Source organism: Berghia stephanieae, chromosome 2 (assembly GCF_034508935.2).
Source record: "Berghia stephanieae isolate SIO BIC M18660-M18661 chromosome 2, UCSD_Bste_1.3, whole genome shotgun sequence".
In the NCBI taxonomy this organism is placed as follows: domain Eukaryota; kingdom Metazoa; phylum Mollusca; class Gastropoda; order Nudibranchia; family Aeolidiidae; genus Berghia; species Berghia stephanieae.
The window spans coordinates 40,983,949-41,000,374 of NC_088361.1; the positions used below are offsets into that span (position 1 = coordinate 40,983,949).

The window sequence follows — 16,426 nt, forward strand, 5'->3', positions numbered from 1 at the left end:
AGGTTTTTGTTCCAATAGTAAAAGGCCAACAGTAGACTATAGAATATCTTGAGCTAGCTTGTTTCATTTGCTTTAGTTTGATAAACAAACACTGAAGAGCCAAAACTATAGTAAAGTGCTATATAATTTTTTATTATTATTATTATTATTATTATTATTATTATTATTATAGTAGTAGTAGTAGTAGTATATGTTAATATTATTATCATTATTATTATTATTATTATTATTATTATTATTATTATTATTATTATTATTATTATTATTATTATTATTATTATTATTATTATTATTATTATTATTATCATCACCAACATCATTATCATCATCATCATCATCATCATCATCATCATCATCATCATCATCATCATCATCATCATTATCATCATCATCATCATCATCATTATTATTATTATTATTATTATTATTATTAGTAGTAGTAGTAGTAGTAGTAGTAGTAGTAGTAGTAGTAGTAGTAGTAGTAGTAGTAGTAGTAGTAGTAGTATTGTTAATATTAACATTATCATTATTATTATTATTATTATTAATATTATTATTATTATTATTATTATTATTATTATTATTATTATTATTATTATTATTATTATTATTATTATTATTATATTATTTTATATTGATTAATTTATTATTATATTATTATTATCATTATTATTATTATTATTATTATTATTATTATTATTATTATTATTATTATTATTATTATTATTATCATCATCATCATCATCATTATTATTGTATGCCACAAAAGAGAAAAAGCAATTTATTGCGTTATTATTTTCATTCACTTGGCTTTGGTGGTGTTGTGATTTTATATCACTAGTGCGCTCTATTTTGCTGTGGAAATTATGATTTTGAAATTTAGATTAATTCATCTAAATAAGTAGTGTATTAAAGTAAAACATTCTTGAGAGAGTTACATGTCAAACAGTCTGTCTCTCCGGTCTGACTTAGCATCAATCATACACTCGAGAAAAAATATTCGTCATCATAAAATATCAATTTAAATATATGACAAGGCTAGGGAAAATGCTGGTTGAGGATTGAAACATTATTGCTCAAATGATAGGCCACTACCAATTGAAATTGCCTCTCGATGATATTCAACAAAACATGAGGAAGCTATCCACGTTATAAAAAAAAAATAAAGATAAAATAAAATAAAATTCCCTTTATTCATCCCATAGGGGAAATTTGTCTCTAGGGCCTATTTCAGGGGAAATCTGGAATAACCCAGGCGTTAGCCGCAGTGTAACGCCTCAAATTGACCTAGGGCGATGTGAGTTGCGCAAGGCCAGACAGTGCAGCGGCGGGTGGTCGAATTCGGTACCTTTTTGGTACGAAGCAAAGAGCGTACCACTGAGCCACGCTGCCCCTGAAGGACTTATGGTTGCCCGCTCAAGAGTGGATGCCCACTTGTACTCGTTCATATCAACATTGAAGCACTGGAATAGTCTCAAATTTTCAATGAGAGAAAAATTCTGAGGAGTCTTCAAAAATTGAAGGTACAGATATAAAGGGAAGAAGACAAAGAAGAAGAAGACATCAATTACTTAATGAGATCACACTTTCACGTCATGGGTGTATAAGGTTGACATACAATAATGCGACAAGATGATACATTTTGTGGGGTCCGAATAGCTCAGTTGGTAGAGAAATCGTTTTACTTGCAAAGGGATGTCTTTGATTTTAACTAGTTAACTGCCGTGTTCTAAAAAACTAGTATGTAAAATTTTGGCTAGAAATTTCGTCCTTCAAAGATCAATCGATTTAAATGACCCGCATCTTGGCAACAACTCTCAGACCTGGGACTTTACGAGTCCCAGGTTTGAGAGTTGATGCCAAGATGACGATCATTTATTTCGATCGATATTTGAAGGACGGATTTTCTGGCCGTATCGATCCCGGGAACACTGGAATTTTTTTATAACCTCCTGTCCACCCAATGTGATTGGGTAGCTGTGTCTGTTACATCTGGAAGGTACATTGCGATAGACAGGCGTCCTATCCAAAGGGTAGCAAGCAATTGCTATTGTCCGTTTCACGCTATAAAAACCTGGATAAACTCCGGGTCCATTGTAGTCTTCCATTTCAATAACAATTTTGAGAATTGCAATTATTGAAATGATCCTCGAAATAAACGTATCGTGTTGTATAAATTATTTTTTTTTTCTGAACTATTTTAACTCTAGATCTAAAATTATTTTTCCTTTGAATAATTTCACTTACAAAGTAATGCGTTGCAGCTGTTGTTAAATATAAGTACGTGTTTTTATATTTCGTTGTATAACTACTGTCAATACAGATGTTGATTAATATAATACATTTTATATTCTAACATACGACTCACCATATGTTGCCATTTAGATTAAATAATATGAAGATTAAATAAATACAAATGAACAAGCTTTATATCAACTAATTACAATATATGATTAGTCCACAAAATAATTTCTATTTCATTTTGGGATAAATTGTAGTAACATTAGTAACAAGAAATGAAGTGAGTAGGAAAGTGCCAGAAGACAATAAATAGAGAATCAAAATTTCGCGGCATTTGGGGGTGAAACCCGCGACCTTACTGTTACGACAACTCCGCCTGAGGGGGGAGAACAGCTCTCGGGGTTCGAGCCCCCATCGCCGCAAAATGTATATTCTCTATTGTCTTCTAGCACTCTTTCCTACTCACTTCATTTCTTGTTATTATCAACATAAGTTCCTGCTCCACTCACTTTTCTGAATTAAAAGTAACATTAGTATACGATCGTTGCTGTGAAAGGTAAAGGTTGCTCATGTATTCATTGGCTGGATGAACAAGGCAATCTATCAGTGATCCGTTTGATATCAACCAGTTAACTGCCGTGTTCTAGAAAAACTCTCAAACCTGGGACTTCACAAGTCTCGGGTTTGTGAAATGTTGCCAAGATGAGGGCCATTTAAATCGATCGATATTTGAAGGACTAATTTTCTGGTCAAATTTTTAAATACGAGTTTTTCCAGAGTATGGCAGTTAACTGGTTAATTGCAATCCGACATGTTCTCCTTGGGAGAATTTGTTGAAATATAACCTCGCCAGAATTTGTTGAAATATAACCTCACCAGAATTTGTTGAAATATAACCTCGCCAGAATTTGTTGAAATATAACCTCACCAGAATTTGTTGAAATATAACCTCACCAATGAAATAAAAAGAAATTTAGAAAGTAAACTCAACCCTTTCAATCCTTTGTACAGTGCACTGAGTTGATCTTATTATATAGTTACAGTATAATTACACTTAGTGAGAAATTGCTCTGAGAATCAATGGCGTGTCTACTCTTTTCTGACTAACTCGTTCTGGATATAAATAGGTACCATTCTGGGTAGATCAAAACATCATTGAAGTTCATACTATGATAACACATACAAAGGGAATATTACATTATCTGAATAAAATTTCAAACCTGGCTCTAAAATTCCAGTCAATTAATCAGTAATTGAATTTTGACAAACAAATAGGTCTCAACCTGCCTGAAGCAAAAGCCTATCATGTCTTAGACACTGTTTTTGTACAATCGATGGTCAATTCAATAAGTCCGAACGCACTCATCTGCTTAAAACTAATACAATGGATAATACAGTCTCAGCCTCTGGAAAACGCCGAAAAGCTGCATCTAAAAAGTGGTTTCTAAAACAAAGACCATAACATTAACAATGAAAGAAAGAGGGAAATGCAAAACAGGGTGACATGGCATGTTATATCATATCATATCACAGTCGCGATTATCTTCTATGCAGGAAGTTTGCGACTTAAGGACAAGACAAGGCAACAAACGCTTATTGACGTATCCTCTTCGGTTTTGTCAAATTTTAACAACACGTTGCAAGCGAAACTTAACTTTTTATTACTGTCTATAACACCCAGGTGTCTTAGGCAGAAATAAAGAACCTCCATAATTCTTTATCACAGGTCAGAAATTCCCAGGACCAGTGTTCTGGCATCTGATCTCCTGTTCTGCCCTTCGCCATGTCTTTTTTTTTGGCTTGTCTCGCATTCTATTACGTTAGGGTGGACATGTGAGGACAATCCGCATTAACTTTAAATATTTTAAAATGTTTAAATACCCGATGCAAATATTGTACTGAAAACGATTAAAATGAGCTGTTACACGAATATCACAAAAATCCGAAACATTGCTGAAAATGTTCTATATCTATATATACATGAAATACTGAGTCGCATTTCAGCGAAATGTTTAAAATTAAGTATCAGAGTTAAATTGGCAACAACCATTTACTTCAGACATTCACTTATCACAGTTTGATCCGAAATATAACATATATTTCTATCAAAACTGTGGGGCTGTTGTTGTTGGGTTTTGTTTTTTCGGAAACTAAAAAAATACCGTCTACGTCACAGAATTAGTCAACTGCCAACAATAGTTTAATGCAATCTATTAGTTAACTGCCAACATAGTTCAATGCAATCTATTAGTCAACTGCCAACAATAGTTCAATGCAATCTATGTACAATGTGTTAAACATATTTTATTACAAATCAAATCCAATAACTTTATATTTTACAAATATTATTGTACTCGTATTATAAAATGATCAAATATCGCTGCTTCTGTTTAATTAAGACAATGATTACAGCTTTAAGGCTCCGTTTAAACAGGCGTTTGTTACAGATTATTGTTCAAAATTCAAGCAATTTTAAAATTGTAAGCATCAACTTTAAAAGCACCACAAAAAGCACACATTTTTATTGGCAAGAATAACATTTTGAGAACATTATAAGATCATAATTATTAATAGTGACAAAACACACAAGTGGCCAGACACGTTTTAAAATATATCGATGAAACACGATGTGATGATTTCGAATCACAGAATACTGGATAAAGTAAAGCATCACAAAGCATCAAAGAGGATAGTGGAAAGCAATTTACAAAAGTCTATCAGTTATAACGAAAAACTCCCGGCGTTGTGTTAGATCACAATCATGGCTTGTAAAACGCATTTTTACAAACCTACCCAATCAGATATCTGATAGTATTCTTTTGCACTCAAAATATCGGATCTTATAGCTATAATAATAGAGCTCTCTCTTTATCTCTGGCTTTTCTCCATCCCTGTCTCAATATATCTAATCCGTAATTCCAATCACGGCTCAGTATTGACATTATTTTTTTTACCAAAGAGATTATTTCAACAACTCAGTGTTCTCAATAATTTGGACACGCTGTCTATATACTAACCAACATTCTGTTCAAATATACAAACACACACACACACACACACACACAAACACATGTCTTGTGAAGATATTGCATTTAAAGAGATAATGGTGAAAAATGTGTTTGAAATACTTCTATACAAATAAAGTCATTCATTAAATGCATTAATTTTCAAGGTAAGATGACGATAGAATTTTTTTTTGTCAGAAATACTGATGCGGTAGAGTTCATGGGTACAGAAATTGCTTAGAAATAAAGTTTCGATGTCTGGATACGTGGATAACATTTCTTCCAGTTCCAGTTCTTTTTGGTAGAATAAGGTAAAACATAGACAAGAATTGTTAGGAATGAAAAGTTGACAACTTTAGATGCTTTTTCGTGCAAAAGGAAGTTGATGAAGAATAAGGATATTGAATTCATATAATATACATATCAATTTCTACATATCTAATGTTATGTACAAGGATTAAACGTGAATCCGACTCGTTTCATTTCCAATGAGAAAAATATATCCAAGAAGTATAGGATGTTATTATGGCAAATACATGTCTAACGTAAAGGTTATATACGAGTGACATATTTCCAAAGCTCCACGTCAACAGATGTTGATTCTAAAACACCGGGAATCGGAAATTGTGCCGGATTCCTTAAAATGAAGTTAAAAATGACCAATCTCTGAAGGACGTTGGGGATTGCACTCTTTGATGGTCAATGTCCTGGGTCAACAACATTATTAGGTGGCAGGGTGACCACCTTTTCCATCACATTTAATAACCTAATAACTTCACATTTCTAGGTCGCGGTTGCTGGATTGTCATTGCCAAAGGTTTATAACCCATTATCTTTGTGAATGTTATTTTCAGCGACATCATATGATGTTGTCAACCTATGACAGCTCATCCCGTGTCACTGGAACCATTTCTCCATAACTTTTAAAAAATGTCAATTTGTGATCATGACAAATATCGTGGGTTTTTATAAATTATATAAGTAGCAACAGCTGGGCCCTTTGAACAAGTCAAAGAAGTAAGATTATGAAGCAAGTATGATAAACATAGTTTTATAAGGCGTTTATCTCCATGTTTATGGGATTATCGTGAATGGCTGTTTCGCCCAGTGGGTATCATATTCTCACAATATTTTGATACGATAATAATCTTTACATTTACATTTGTGCCACAATTGAAGTTGAGAGTATTTTACGTAATATTGGAATAACAAACTGGCAAGGGTGAGAATAAAGGTTAACAACTGAGATACACACACACACACGCACGCACACACACACACACACACACACACACATATATATATATATATATATATATATATATATAACGGTATAAAATCCAGACAGGATCAACAACGCAGACCTGTGGCAGAGAACATCTCAAATGCCAGCAGAAGACGAAATCAGACGCCGCCGATGGAGATGGATTGGGCACACCCTGAGGAAGCCAACCAATAACACCGCTAGGCAGGCGCTGAGATGGAACCCCCAGGGAAAACGGAAGAGAGGGCGGCCTAGAAACACCTGGCGGCGAGACCTGGAGGCGGACATGAAGAGGATGGGACACACCTGGGGAGAGTTGGAGAAGATGGCCCAGGACAGAGGAAGATGGAGGATTGTTGTCGACGGCCTATGCTCCACTAGGTGTGACGGGCATAAGAAGAAGAAGAAGAGAAGAAGATAAAATAAAAACCACGAGATAAAAATGCTCGACTGTAATATTAAGGGACCGGTACATATATATAAATAAAACATTTGAATTACTATTGAGTCCTGCTACTATTGACTCCTACAGATCTGTAGAACAGGGCTACACTGAACAAAAAGAAATGAATTCACATCCGCATGCAGACACAGAAATAAACACCTTCTTTGCAATTACAAACCACCACGATAATCTCAACACCAAAATATCACAGGAAGTACGAAACAACAGACAATTATATATAATAGTAATAACCATAACGATTTCACTAACGATAGATTGCCCAAAGCTAAAGGCATGAAACAGATCTGTAGGTATCAATAGTAGTTCAAAAAATATATACATATATATATACATACATCATAAATTATTCGACATTTCAGTGCAGTTTATTAATCAAGGCAAAACAGCGTGCGATTTTCTGTACGTAGTAGGCATACACGATATTTTTTCAATACATCTATGCCTGAGAAATTCCATCCGTTAAAGCTTTGTGTTCATCCTCCGAGTCTTTGAAATCGTTAGAGAAGAGAATTTTGGTCCCCTCTATAGACATGCTGCTGGTGATCGTGTCGTGAACTTCAATTAGAGAGTCTTCGTTGTTGGAGGAAGATGGCTGAGACATGGATTCCAACAAAGAATCGCTTTCACTTTTGTTCAAGTGAGATTCTCCTGTAATACAAAGTTCACTCTCCATTTCATCTGTATCCTGGGTCGGTTTGAGTGACATATTTTCAGGATCGGTCTTCTCACAATCCACTATTATCTCCACAACATTAGATGCCCATGGTTGTACATCTCCGCTGGCAAAGGCAAAAAATACAATAGCGCCAAAGACATAAATAGCAGATGAGATGTAAAACACTGATCTCCAGTTTTCTTGTGTTGGCTAGAATTGAAAATAAAGAGAAATTTGAATTATCGTTGAATTTGTATTCTTTTGAATAATAGAACGTAACATTTTACAGATTGAAACGTCCAGCACCAGATATAGAAAATGAAATGTAGACGTCCTATTAGTACAACCCATTTTTGGGAAAAACGGTTGAACCAATTAATTATACAAAATCTTCAGACACACCTTTTCAGATTTCAAAATATGCATGGAATAATTCTCTGTGATCAATTCGACCAAACGTTACTGATATTTTAAACGACTCATTGTTTTGGTCTTTTTGTGTCAGTTTGTTATCGAAGAAATAAAGAAAGTTACATTTATATAAAAAATCACCACAAAAGGATTGTCTTCATCTTTAAGCTAAACAACTCAAGTTTCTCAAGAAAGTAAAAAATATCATAAAGTAGAGGTCTAAACATAGTGGACCATTTACAATAATATGGTTGGAACATAAAATGTATTTGATGATTGTAATTGTAGTGATTTTTTTTAAAACTTGGATTAATCTGCAATCACTATTTTTACCGAATGAAGAAAATGATTATGAGATAGATCCGTGAAACCTGATGCGTGATACATATGATCTACTATACCTCTCTATCAACTAACATGTTACATTTCTTGTCATTTTAATTCTAAAAACTCTTTTTGGCATCCATTTTACCTCGAAATAATACCGTTTAGGGGCAATAGGACTCCTGTGTATTGAGAAATTTAGCGAATCTATCTCTTCCTACTTACGTTTTCTGTGAGTATACCGATGGTCATTGGGGCCAGAAAACCTGGAATGGTGGCACAGGTGTTGGACAGCCCGTAAATCACTCCTGCATATTTCGGGGCAATATCCCCAGCGTTCATGTAAAGACCTCCTCCATACTGGTTCCCAGTGAAGGCAACCCCAAGGGTAAGTAGAGTAACCGCGGTCACTGGCTCGGAACATCCTACAAAGCTGAGGCCTATTAAAAACAAGGCTGGAGGGAGCAAGCCTGTGAAAATAAACATGGTGGATTGTAAGCAAGTCGCCAGTTAAGGTTTGAATGAAAATTGAAACGCAAATATCAATATAACGTGACAATTGTTTATTCAATATTCGTGATGATAACGACGATGACGAAGATGGTGATTGCAATGCTGTTGGTAATATGGATGATGATGAGGATGATGATGATGATGATGATGATGATGATGATATTGATGATGACTATGATGGTGATGATGATAATGATGACGACGACGACGACGACAATGATGATGGTGATGAAGACGACGACAATGAGGATGATGATGATGATGATTATTATGATGATGATTATGAGGATGACGATGATGAGGCTACTCACCAACGACAGAAAATATTTTTCTAGTCTGGATAGTAGATAGAAAACCCTTCCTTCTGACTAAGTCTGCTATCCAGCTTGACAAACTAATCATTATCCAAACACAAATGTATGGCACGGAAGATAGAAACCCATTCTGTGAAAAGTTTGAATTAGTATCGATTTTACAATGGGTTGAACAAAAGAATAATTGGCTTCACAAAACAGAAGAATACATAACAATGACTGTTTCGAACTCAAAACTCTTCTTAAGATGATAAAAACAATTTAAATGAGCGTAAATCTGCTTGACGAAAGGAAATGTCTTCAGCTCAAAAGCATAACTGGACGAAGATTTGTTTTCTTTTTCGTAAGTGGAAGTTATAATTTTGATTCAGTAACTGCACAATAATCTGCGTCTGCAAGGATAAAAATAAATGAAATCCAGATATCTTATTGAGTCAATACCACATTATTGTGCGGCTATGTGGTCTTGTGGTATGACACTCGCTTTCGGATCGGAAGGTCCTGGGTTCGAGCCTCGCGCTCGGCGCATAGTTGAGTCCTTGGAAAAGGCTCCTTACTCGCTTTCTCTCACCGTACTCAGGTGTAAAATGAGAACCTGGCCGTTAATAGCGTTGTCTTTGTCCGAAAAATTGTAATATCGCCTAACAAGCCGCATGCCCCGTCCTACATGTTAAATGTTGCTGTTGACCAGGGACCCCTTGTAAAGAGCTTTGAGCACATTTAGTGGATATTGCGCTATATAAAGCTCAATTATTATTATTATTATTATTATTATTATTATTATTATTATTATTGTCTTACCTTGTCAGGGTAACTAATTTACGACCAAATAAATGACTCTTCTCGTTGGTGTTTAAAAACACTACATTTTTCTCATATGTGATCAGTCAAAATCTTTCAACATAATTTACTTTTCACTAGAGTTGATCTTCAGTATTAAAATTACACCCCACCCCTATATAAGAATAAAAATATTCCCTTTATTCATTTTCAGTAGAATTTGTCTTTAAGGTCTAACTGGTAAAAAGACTGAGATTACCCAGGCGTTAGCCGCAGTACAGCGCATAAACTGAATAATAGGAAGTAAGGCACTTTCTCAAAAAAGTATTGAGATGCTAACTGTGCAAGTGCAGTGACTTTGTCACTCGACCATTTTGGTTTTGGGATGGAGATGTTTTATATGATACTTAATAAGCTCTGACAGATCGATTAATGGAACACGTGGTTCACAAGCATCACACGCCGTAATTCTCTGTCCTCCTTTGAAGCCTCTTTGAAGACAGAGTACTTCCTTTCAGTTTTCTATGAGTGATTTTATTGATATTATTGAATGATATACTCGTATATTATCGCATGTGCACATACGTATACGCACTTCCGAGCACTTTTGGTGGAAAGGGGCGCTATAGAAATCACGCATCATCATCATCATCATCATCATCATCATCATCATCATCATCATCATCATCATCACCATTCTTCTTCTTCTTCTTCTTCTTCTTCTTCTTCTTCTTATTATTATTATTATTATTATTATTATTATTATTATTATTATTATTATTATTATTATTATTATTATTATTATTATTATTATTATTATTATTATTATTATTATCATTATTATTATTGATTCCAAAGTTCAGTTAAGGGTTTTCTGACTTTTCTTTATGTGAATCAATGGTTGGGTATTTGGATTTGTTAGACGTGGGAACATAATTTTGAAGCAAAACACCTAGAGTCTGCCATATCAAAAGAGTAGCAGCAAATAATAAAAACTTGAAATTAACGGTAGATCCCTCGATTCCATGGCTCTATAGAACTACTTATCGAAGAATAAGATATAAATATTTAAAAAATAGTAAGAAGTTAGATGCAAAAATAAAACTAATAATTGTTTTAAAAACAAAGCCCAATATTCACTATACGTGCGCTTTGTAAGTGTTCTCTTGTCAGCAACAACACTCAGCATATAGGACGAGACATGATGGCTGTTAAGTAAAATACCAATATAGCCCACACTTACTGCCTTGACGTCAAACTGTAGCACTTCTTCCAGGTACGTGGGAATGTTGGTTAAAAACAAGTACTCTCCCCAATTGCTGCATGTGTGGGCTATGATGATGGCCCACACTCGACGTGAACTGAGTATCGAAAGCCACGGTGTTTTGTCTTGTTTCTGGAAATTACCATGGACATGAGTATCGATTACAGGACACGTTATAAGGAATATGTACAGAAATATACAATAATATGTGATAATCTCAAGGCAGAAAAGTATATGCCAAAATACTGATTTTCCGGTGATGTTAAAAATGTTTTACTTCTACAAGTATTGTCAAAATCAGAGATATTTTCGTAACTGCAGCACAATAGATTATTTTGAATATTGATATTACTCTTTAAGTACATATAAATACACTCTAAACTATAAGATGTGAAATTTTGTATTTTTATATGTTTTCTCAGTTTCATAAAGTCTATATACATCGTTCTGGTTGTAGGTTTCCTAATTGTGCTGCTCGTAAATATAGGCTACATTAAATTCAGTTTTATGTTGCGTGGATAGTTAACCCTGTTTATCAAAACTCGGGCAAGATTTATTATTCTTTTTTCCAATCAGGCCATATGTGTTGCTTGGTTTACATAATGATAAAATACCAATTAAAGAAGCTCACACTTATGATCACACATAATGTGATTACATTTTATTCTAGTTTCATCTCAACACAAAAGGCCTGCTGCCAACTGTTAGCTAAAACGATTCGTTGAGCTAAATTCAAACCTGGCGTCAAGAGACCCATAATCAGCAGCAATAAAAATATGTTATTATTCCAATGCGGGGTTTTAGAAAAATTGAGATATAATTAAGTGAACTAAGTTCCAATACACTATGACAAGTTCTTCAAGAAAAAAAATCCTTACTTCTTTTTAACCCCAATAACGATTTTGCTTTCTCGTAGCAAGTACATGGTCATCCGCATTGGATATATTAAATAACATATCCAAAGGGTAGCAAACATGACCAACTAAGGGTATAGAAGTTTCTGGTATAAAGCTATTGTTACAGCCTATTTTAAGCCAATAGAAACTACGTATGGCTCAGGTTTTATAAGTCTTTTATCTCTATATCTATAGGACTACTTTTTGTTTCTCTTATTTTTCTCCGTCAGAAATTAATGCTGACGTTGACAATTCAATCCTCATTGCAAAACACAGTAACAAGGTCAGAGAACAATGATAAGCTCTAGAATAAACAATATCGAGAAATACACGCAGATCATATCATATCACGTGGTAACGACTAACAGAAGCAAATCATATGGAACAAGTAGTAATTGAAATAATTAAAAACAGACACCAGTCAATTTATAAATGTCATAGCACTTGATGTTTTAGACAATATCCATCATCTATTCAGTCAAAAAGAAATCTTAAATTGTCTAACTCCGATCAATGCAAATTTTGAAACGATCAAGGCAGTCTCAAATGTTATCCTATTCCAGGTTTGGATTCTTAAATTTATTGGGAATTTTTAGTTCAAAATATTAATTCTAGTTACAAATATTTTATATATCTCCCAAAAAAGTTAATGTTATTTTAGAATAACGTGAAAATTCCGATCCATCTACATTGTCAAGACCATGTCTTGTTAGTCTATATATTTGTATTAAGTCAGCTCGAAGTCTACAATACTATAGGCCAGGTGAGATTTAATTATCTTAATCTATCTTCGTATCGCCAATGATACATTTTAGAAAGTATTATGTGCCTTTATTTGGCATTTTCAAATTTGTCAAATTTGACTTAAACAACATTTCATTTATTAAAGAAAATATTTAGTCATGTGAACATTTCACTGTAGATCCAAGAGACATGTATAGAGTATAACATTTGAATACTTGAGGACAAAATATGCATGTTTTGGGTACATGCCTTTTCATGAATTACAATCAGAAACATAGCAATTAAACATATCGTATAGTCATGAGTAAACACTGTGGGGTGTTCAAGAAGGATTCTTACCTAAAAAATCTTTATTTTCTAAATCTAGGCCTAAAATTTTACCCCACACTTCTAGTTTACCAGTTTTACGTTTAGTCCAGTCACCATTGTCTACGTGTTAATCAAGTCTATTTAAACACGCTAAAGGTGTAGACTTTTGTTTTTGATCTACTTCACTTGATAGAGCACTCACTTCAAATGCAAAGGGAGAGAGATCGATCTCGGGTGAAGTTGGAATTGTTTGTGACCCCCACCCCCACCCCGTCCACCCAACTCTGATTGGGTAGCTTGGTCTGTTAGATCTGGCGAATCTACTTTGCGATAGTCTAACGCCATATATAAAAGATATTAAGACACGGTTACTGCCCGGTTCACGCTATAGAAACCAGGATAAACTCCGACTCCATGAGACTCGTGGCTCTGAAAGACTATTCTTCACAAAAAAGTATCCAAAATCCTTATTTGCTACAATGTCATACTTTTAGATCTGTGGGCATGATGCCGTGTAAACTGGACTCAATGTATTCCCGTTCTTTGTGAGAGATCCTGGGGTGTTGTCGAGGTGTGTCGAACACAAAAAAGCACCATGAGATAAACCACAAAACGCCGACAGTGCCTGGAATTACAGATCAAAATTTACAAATAAGATACTGTCCACGTGCATTTAAATAGATGAAATGATTTAAATATAAAACCAATTATTTTCGCATTGTGCCTAATACGACGTGTACTTATTTGCAGGTCTGATTACCCAATTTGTTACTGTTGTATTGAAAATACTCTTAAACCAATATAAATTATTATTCATTACAATAATGTTAAATCTAACTCATAATTGGGTTCGATTATCAGACCTGAAAATATGTGCACGTAGGCCCAACGTCTTTTATAACACCTCAGTCATTTCCCAGAAGGGTCTTATGGAATAAATATCCATTTCACACAGTTAAAGTCTTCTTTCAGGCGTCATTTTTATACCCTCACTCAGCGATGGCGAGGGCATAGCTAAGCAAGGTTACACACAATGTCACAGACAACTTTCAATAATGCTTGACAAAAAGAGAAATGTACAGAGCTACACATGTTGTGATTGCATATTTTGGACTATAGGTTCTTTTTATTTAGAATCACACAAATAAATGACTTTAATGAAGAGTTTTTATTTCCACCGGATTGAGATTGGAGCAGCGACATTTTAATGCACAACATGAACTCTATAAAAGTATAAAGAGTTATTATAGTCCGTTCCAAGTCCCGTGTTCACAGATTATCGCAAATTCCTCCAAATTTACGAAATGTGATAACGTGATTATATGCATTGCAGATTTATATTTTAAGTGACATTACGAATTTTGAATATCGATAGTGATAGACTACATAGTTTTCTCACAATGTTAAAATCCTTTGATCGGTTCATCGTTTGCATATATATATATATATATATATATATATATATATATATATATATATATTATATATATATTATATATATATATTTTTATATATATATATATATATATATATATATATGTGTGTGTGTGTGTGTGTGTGTGTGTGTGTGTGTGACTTTAAAATGTTTACAGTAATGGTGTGTTGATTCTCTTTCCCTTGGGAAAAATATTTATAAAATAATATATGTGGCACTTTGAATATAATATAATGTGAAATGTCACTGGATCAAAACTTCTTTAACACCATCACTCCATGTAATTTGTGTACAGTATAACATTTTAAAGGAACTGCAGGTTTCAAATAAAAGAGGTGCATAATCAAAACTACACCATTATTCATTTGTTTTCTCTACTCTGAGATCCTTGTTAATAGTATTGGTATTCGCCGCATGCCATGAAAAAGAATTCCGCGCTTCGTCTCACTGGAGAAATACTTGAATATTTTCCTCATTATTAAAAATCAGAATGTTTAATCCATATTGTTATCAGTTTTTTAATGAATGTAGAAATCACAACAGACAACTACGCCTCTGGCTTTAAACTATTAAAATGTATCGATTGTTTATGTAAGTGTTTACAAAGAGTGCAATTTGCTGCGTCATGTAGAATCCAGGGTGGCAATGTTAGTGAGTAGTGCACATGAATCTCGTGAAAAGTAAACCCCTGGTGAAGCCTGTGGCGAGTTCAGGGATCGCAATCACAACATAATTCACTGTTAATAATATTGATGTAAACCATCCAAATACCCACTCATCCCAAACCCTTCGGTTTTTTATATACCATAAAGAAGACAAATCCCAAAGTACGGTGCTGTAATCGGTGAAAAAAATCGGCGTAATGTCACTAAACATTCAAGTGTTGGAGCGATTTATCCTTAAAATCCATAAGAAGGTTGTGAAGATATATACGTCGATGCGTGCCACGGGTTAGGGAACGGACTATAGATTCCCTATGGCCGAGAAAAAGATATGAGGAAGTCGATGTGAAACATATTAAGCGTTAGTACAAACTGTTATTGTTCCGCATGGCCAGTTTGGTGATTTGATATATATATATATATATATATATATATATATATATATATATATATATATATATATATTTATCAGTTTAGAAAAGAACAACGAAATTAATAGCAACGTTATGGCTAGATATATTGATGGTGAACACTCAACAGTTCTGTCCGCGAGATGAATCATATCGACATGCAAATGAGTATGAAACCTTCAATTTAGAGTCTGATTGCTAGAATTTAGAGATAACCAACCACCAAGCTGACCGACTATATACAATGACAAAAAGCAACACTCATTGATTCTATAGCATGGATTGCGCAACTTAGTGATACGAAACAGGGGATTAACCCATCATGGATAATGTAGAAGAGATGTAATCAAACCTTGTAGGTAAAATAAAGTTGGCCAGCCTCCATCCAGTCCGTATTCACACATCAATGCTGCCACTGGATATGTTAACACTTTGCCGAGTTGGGCACCTGAATGACAACAAAATATGATAGTTTTGTAGCATGGCTTTATATTCTGTAAGTACCTGTTATATCTAAAGACAAAATTACTTTATTGATTCAGGAACAAAACAGCTTGTTCAGGTTAAATCAGCCTCAAAATTATAATTCACCATCATTGTAGAATGTAAAAATAACTCAATCAAAAAAAAAGATTGCTGCTGAGGGTTTTACAATACTCTTAAACCACAGACAATACGAAAGAGAACGTCTATTTATTACAATATGTAGATAATAAATCAATACAAGCACATT

General features: G+C 34.0%; 1 protein-coding gene across 1 annotated transcript in view; it reads right to left on the reverse strand.

Annotated features, from left to right (window-relative positions):
• Window positions 1–738: 738 nt before the first annotated feature.
• Window positions 739–16,426, reverse strand: part of LOC144964883 (sialin-like) — a 41,222-nt gene continuing 25,534 nt past the window's right edge. The window contains exons 5-10 of the mRNA XM_078899614.1: window positions 16,046–16,141; window positions 13,675–13,811; window positions 11,217–11,369; window positions 9,191–9,323; window positions 8,592–8,836; window positions 739–7,841 (exon numbers count right to left, since the gene is read on the reverse strand). Coding sequence (XP_078755740.1) covers window positions 7,413–7,841; window positions 8,592–8,836; window positions 9,191–9,323; window positions 11,217–11,369; window positions 13,675–13,811; window positions 16,046–16,141 — 1,193 coding nt within the window. The 3' untranslated portion in view covers window positions 739–7,412. The remainder of the gene's footprint in view (window positions 7,842–8,591; window positions 8,837–9,190; window positions 9,324–11,216; window positions 11,370–13,674; window positions 13,812–16,045; window positions 16,142–16,426) is intronic.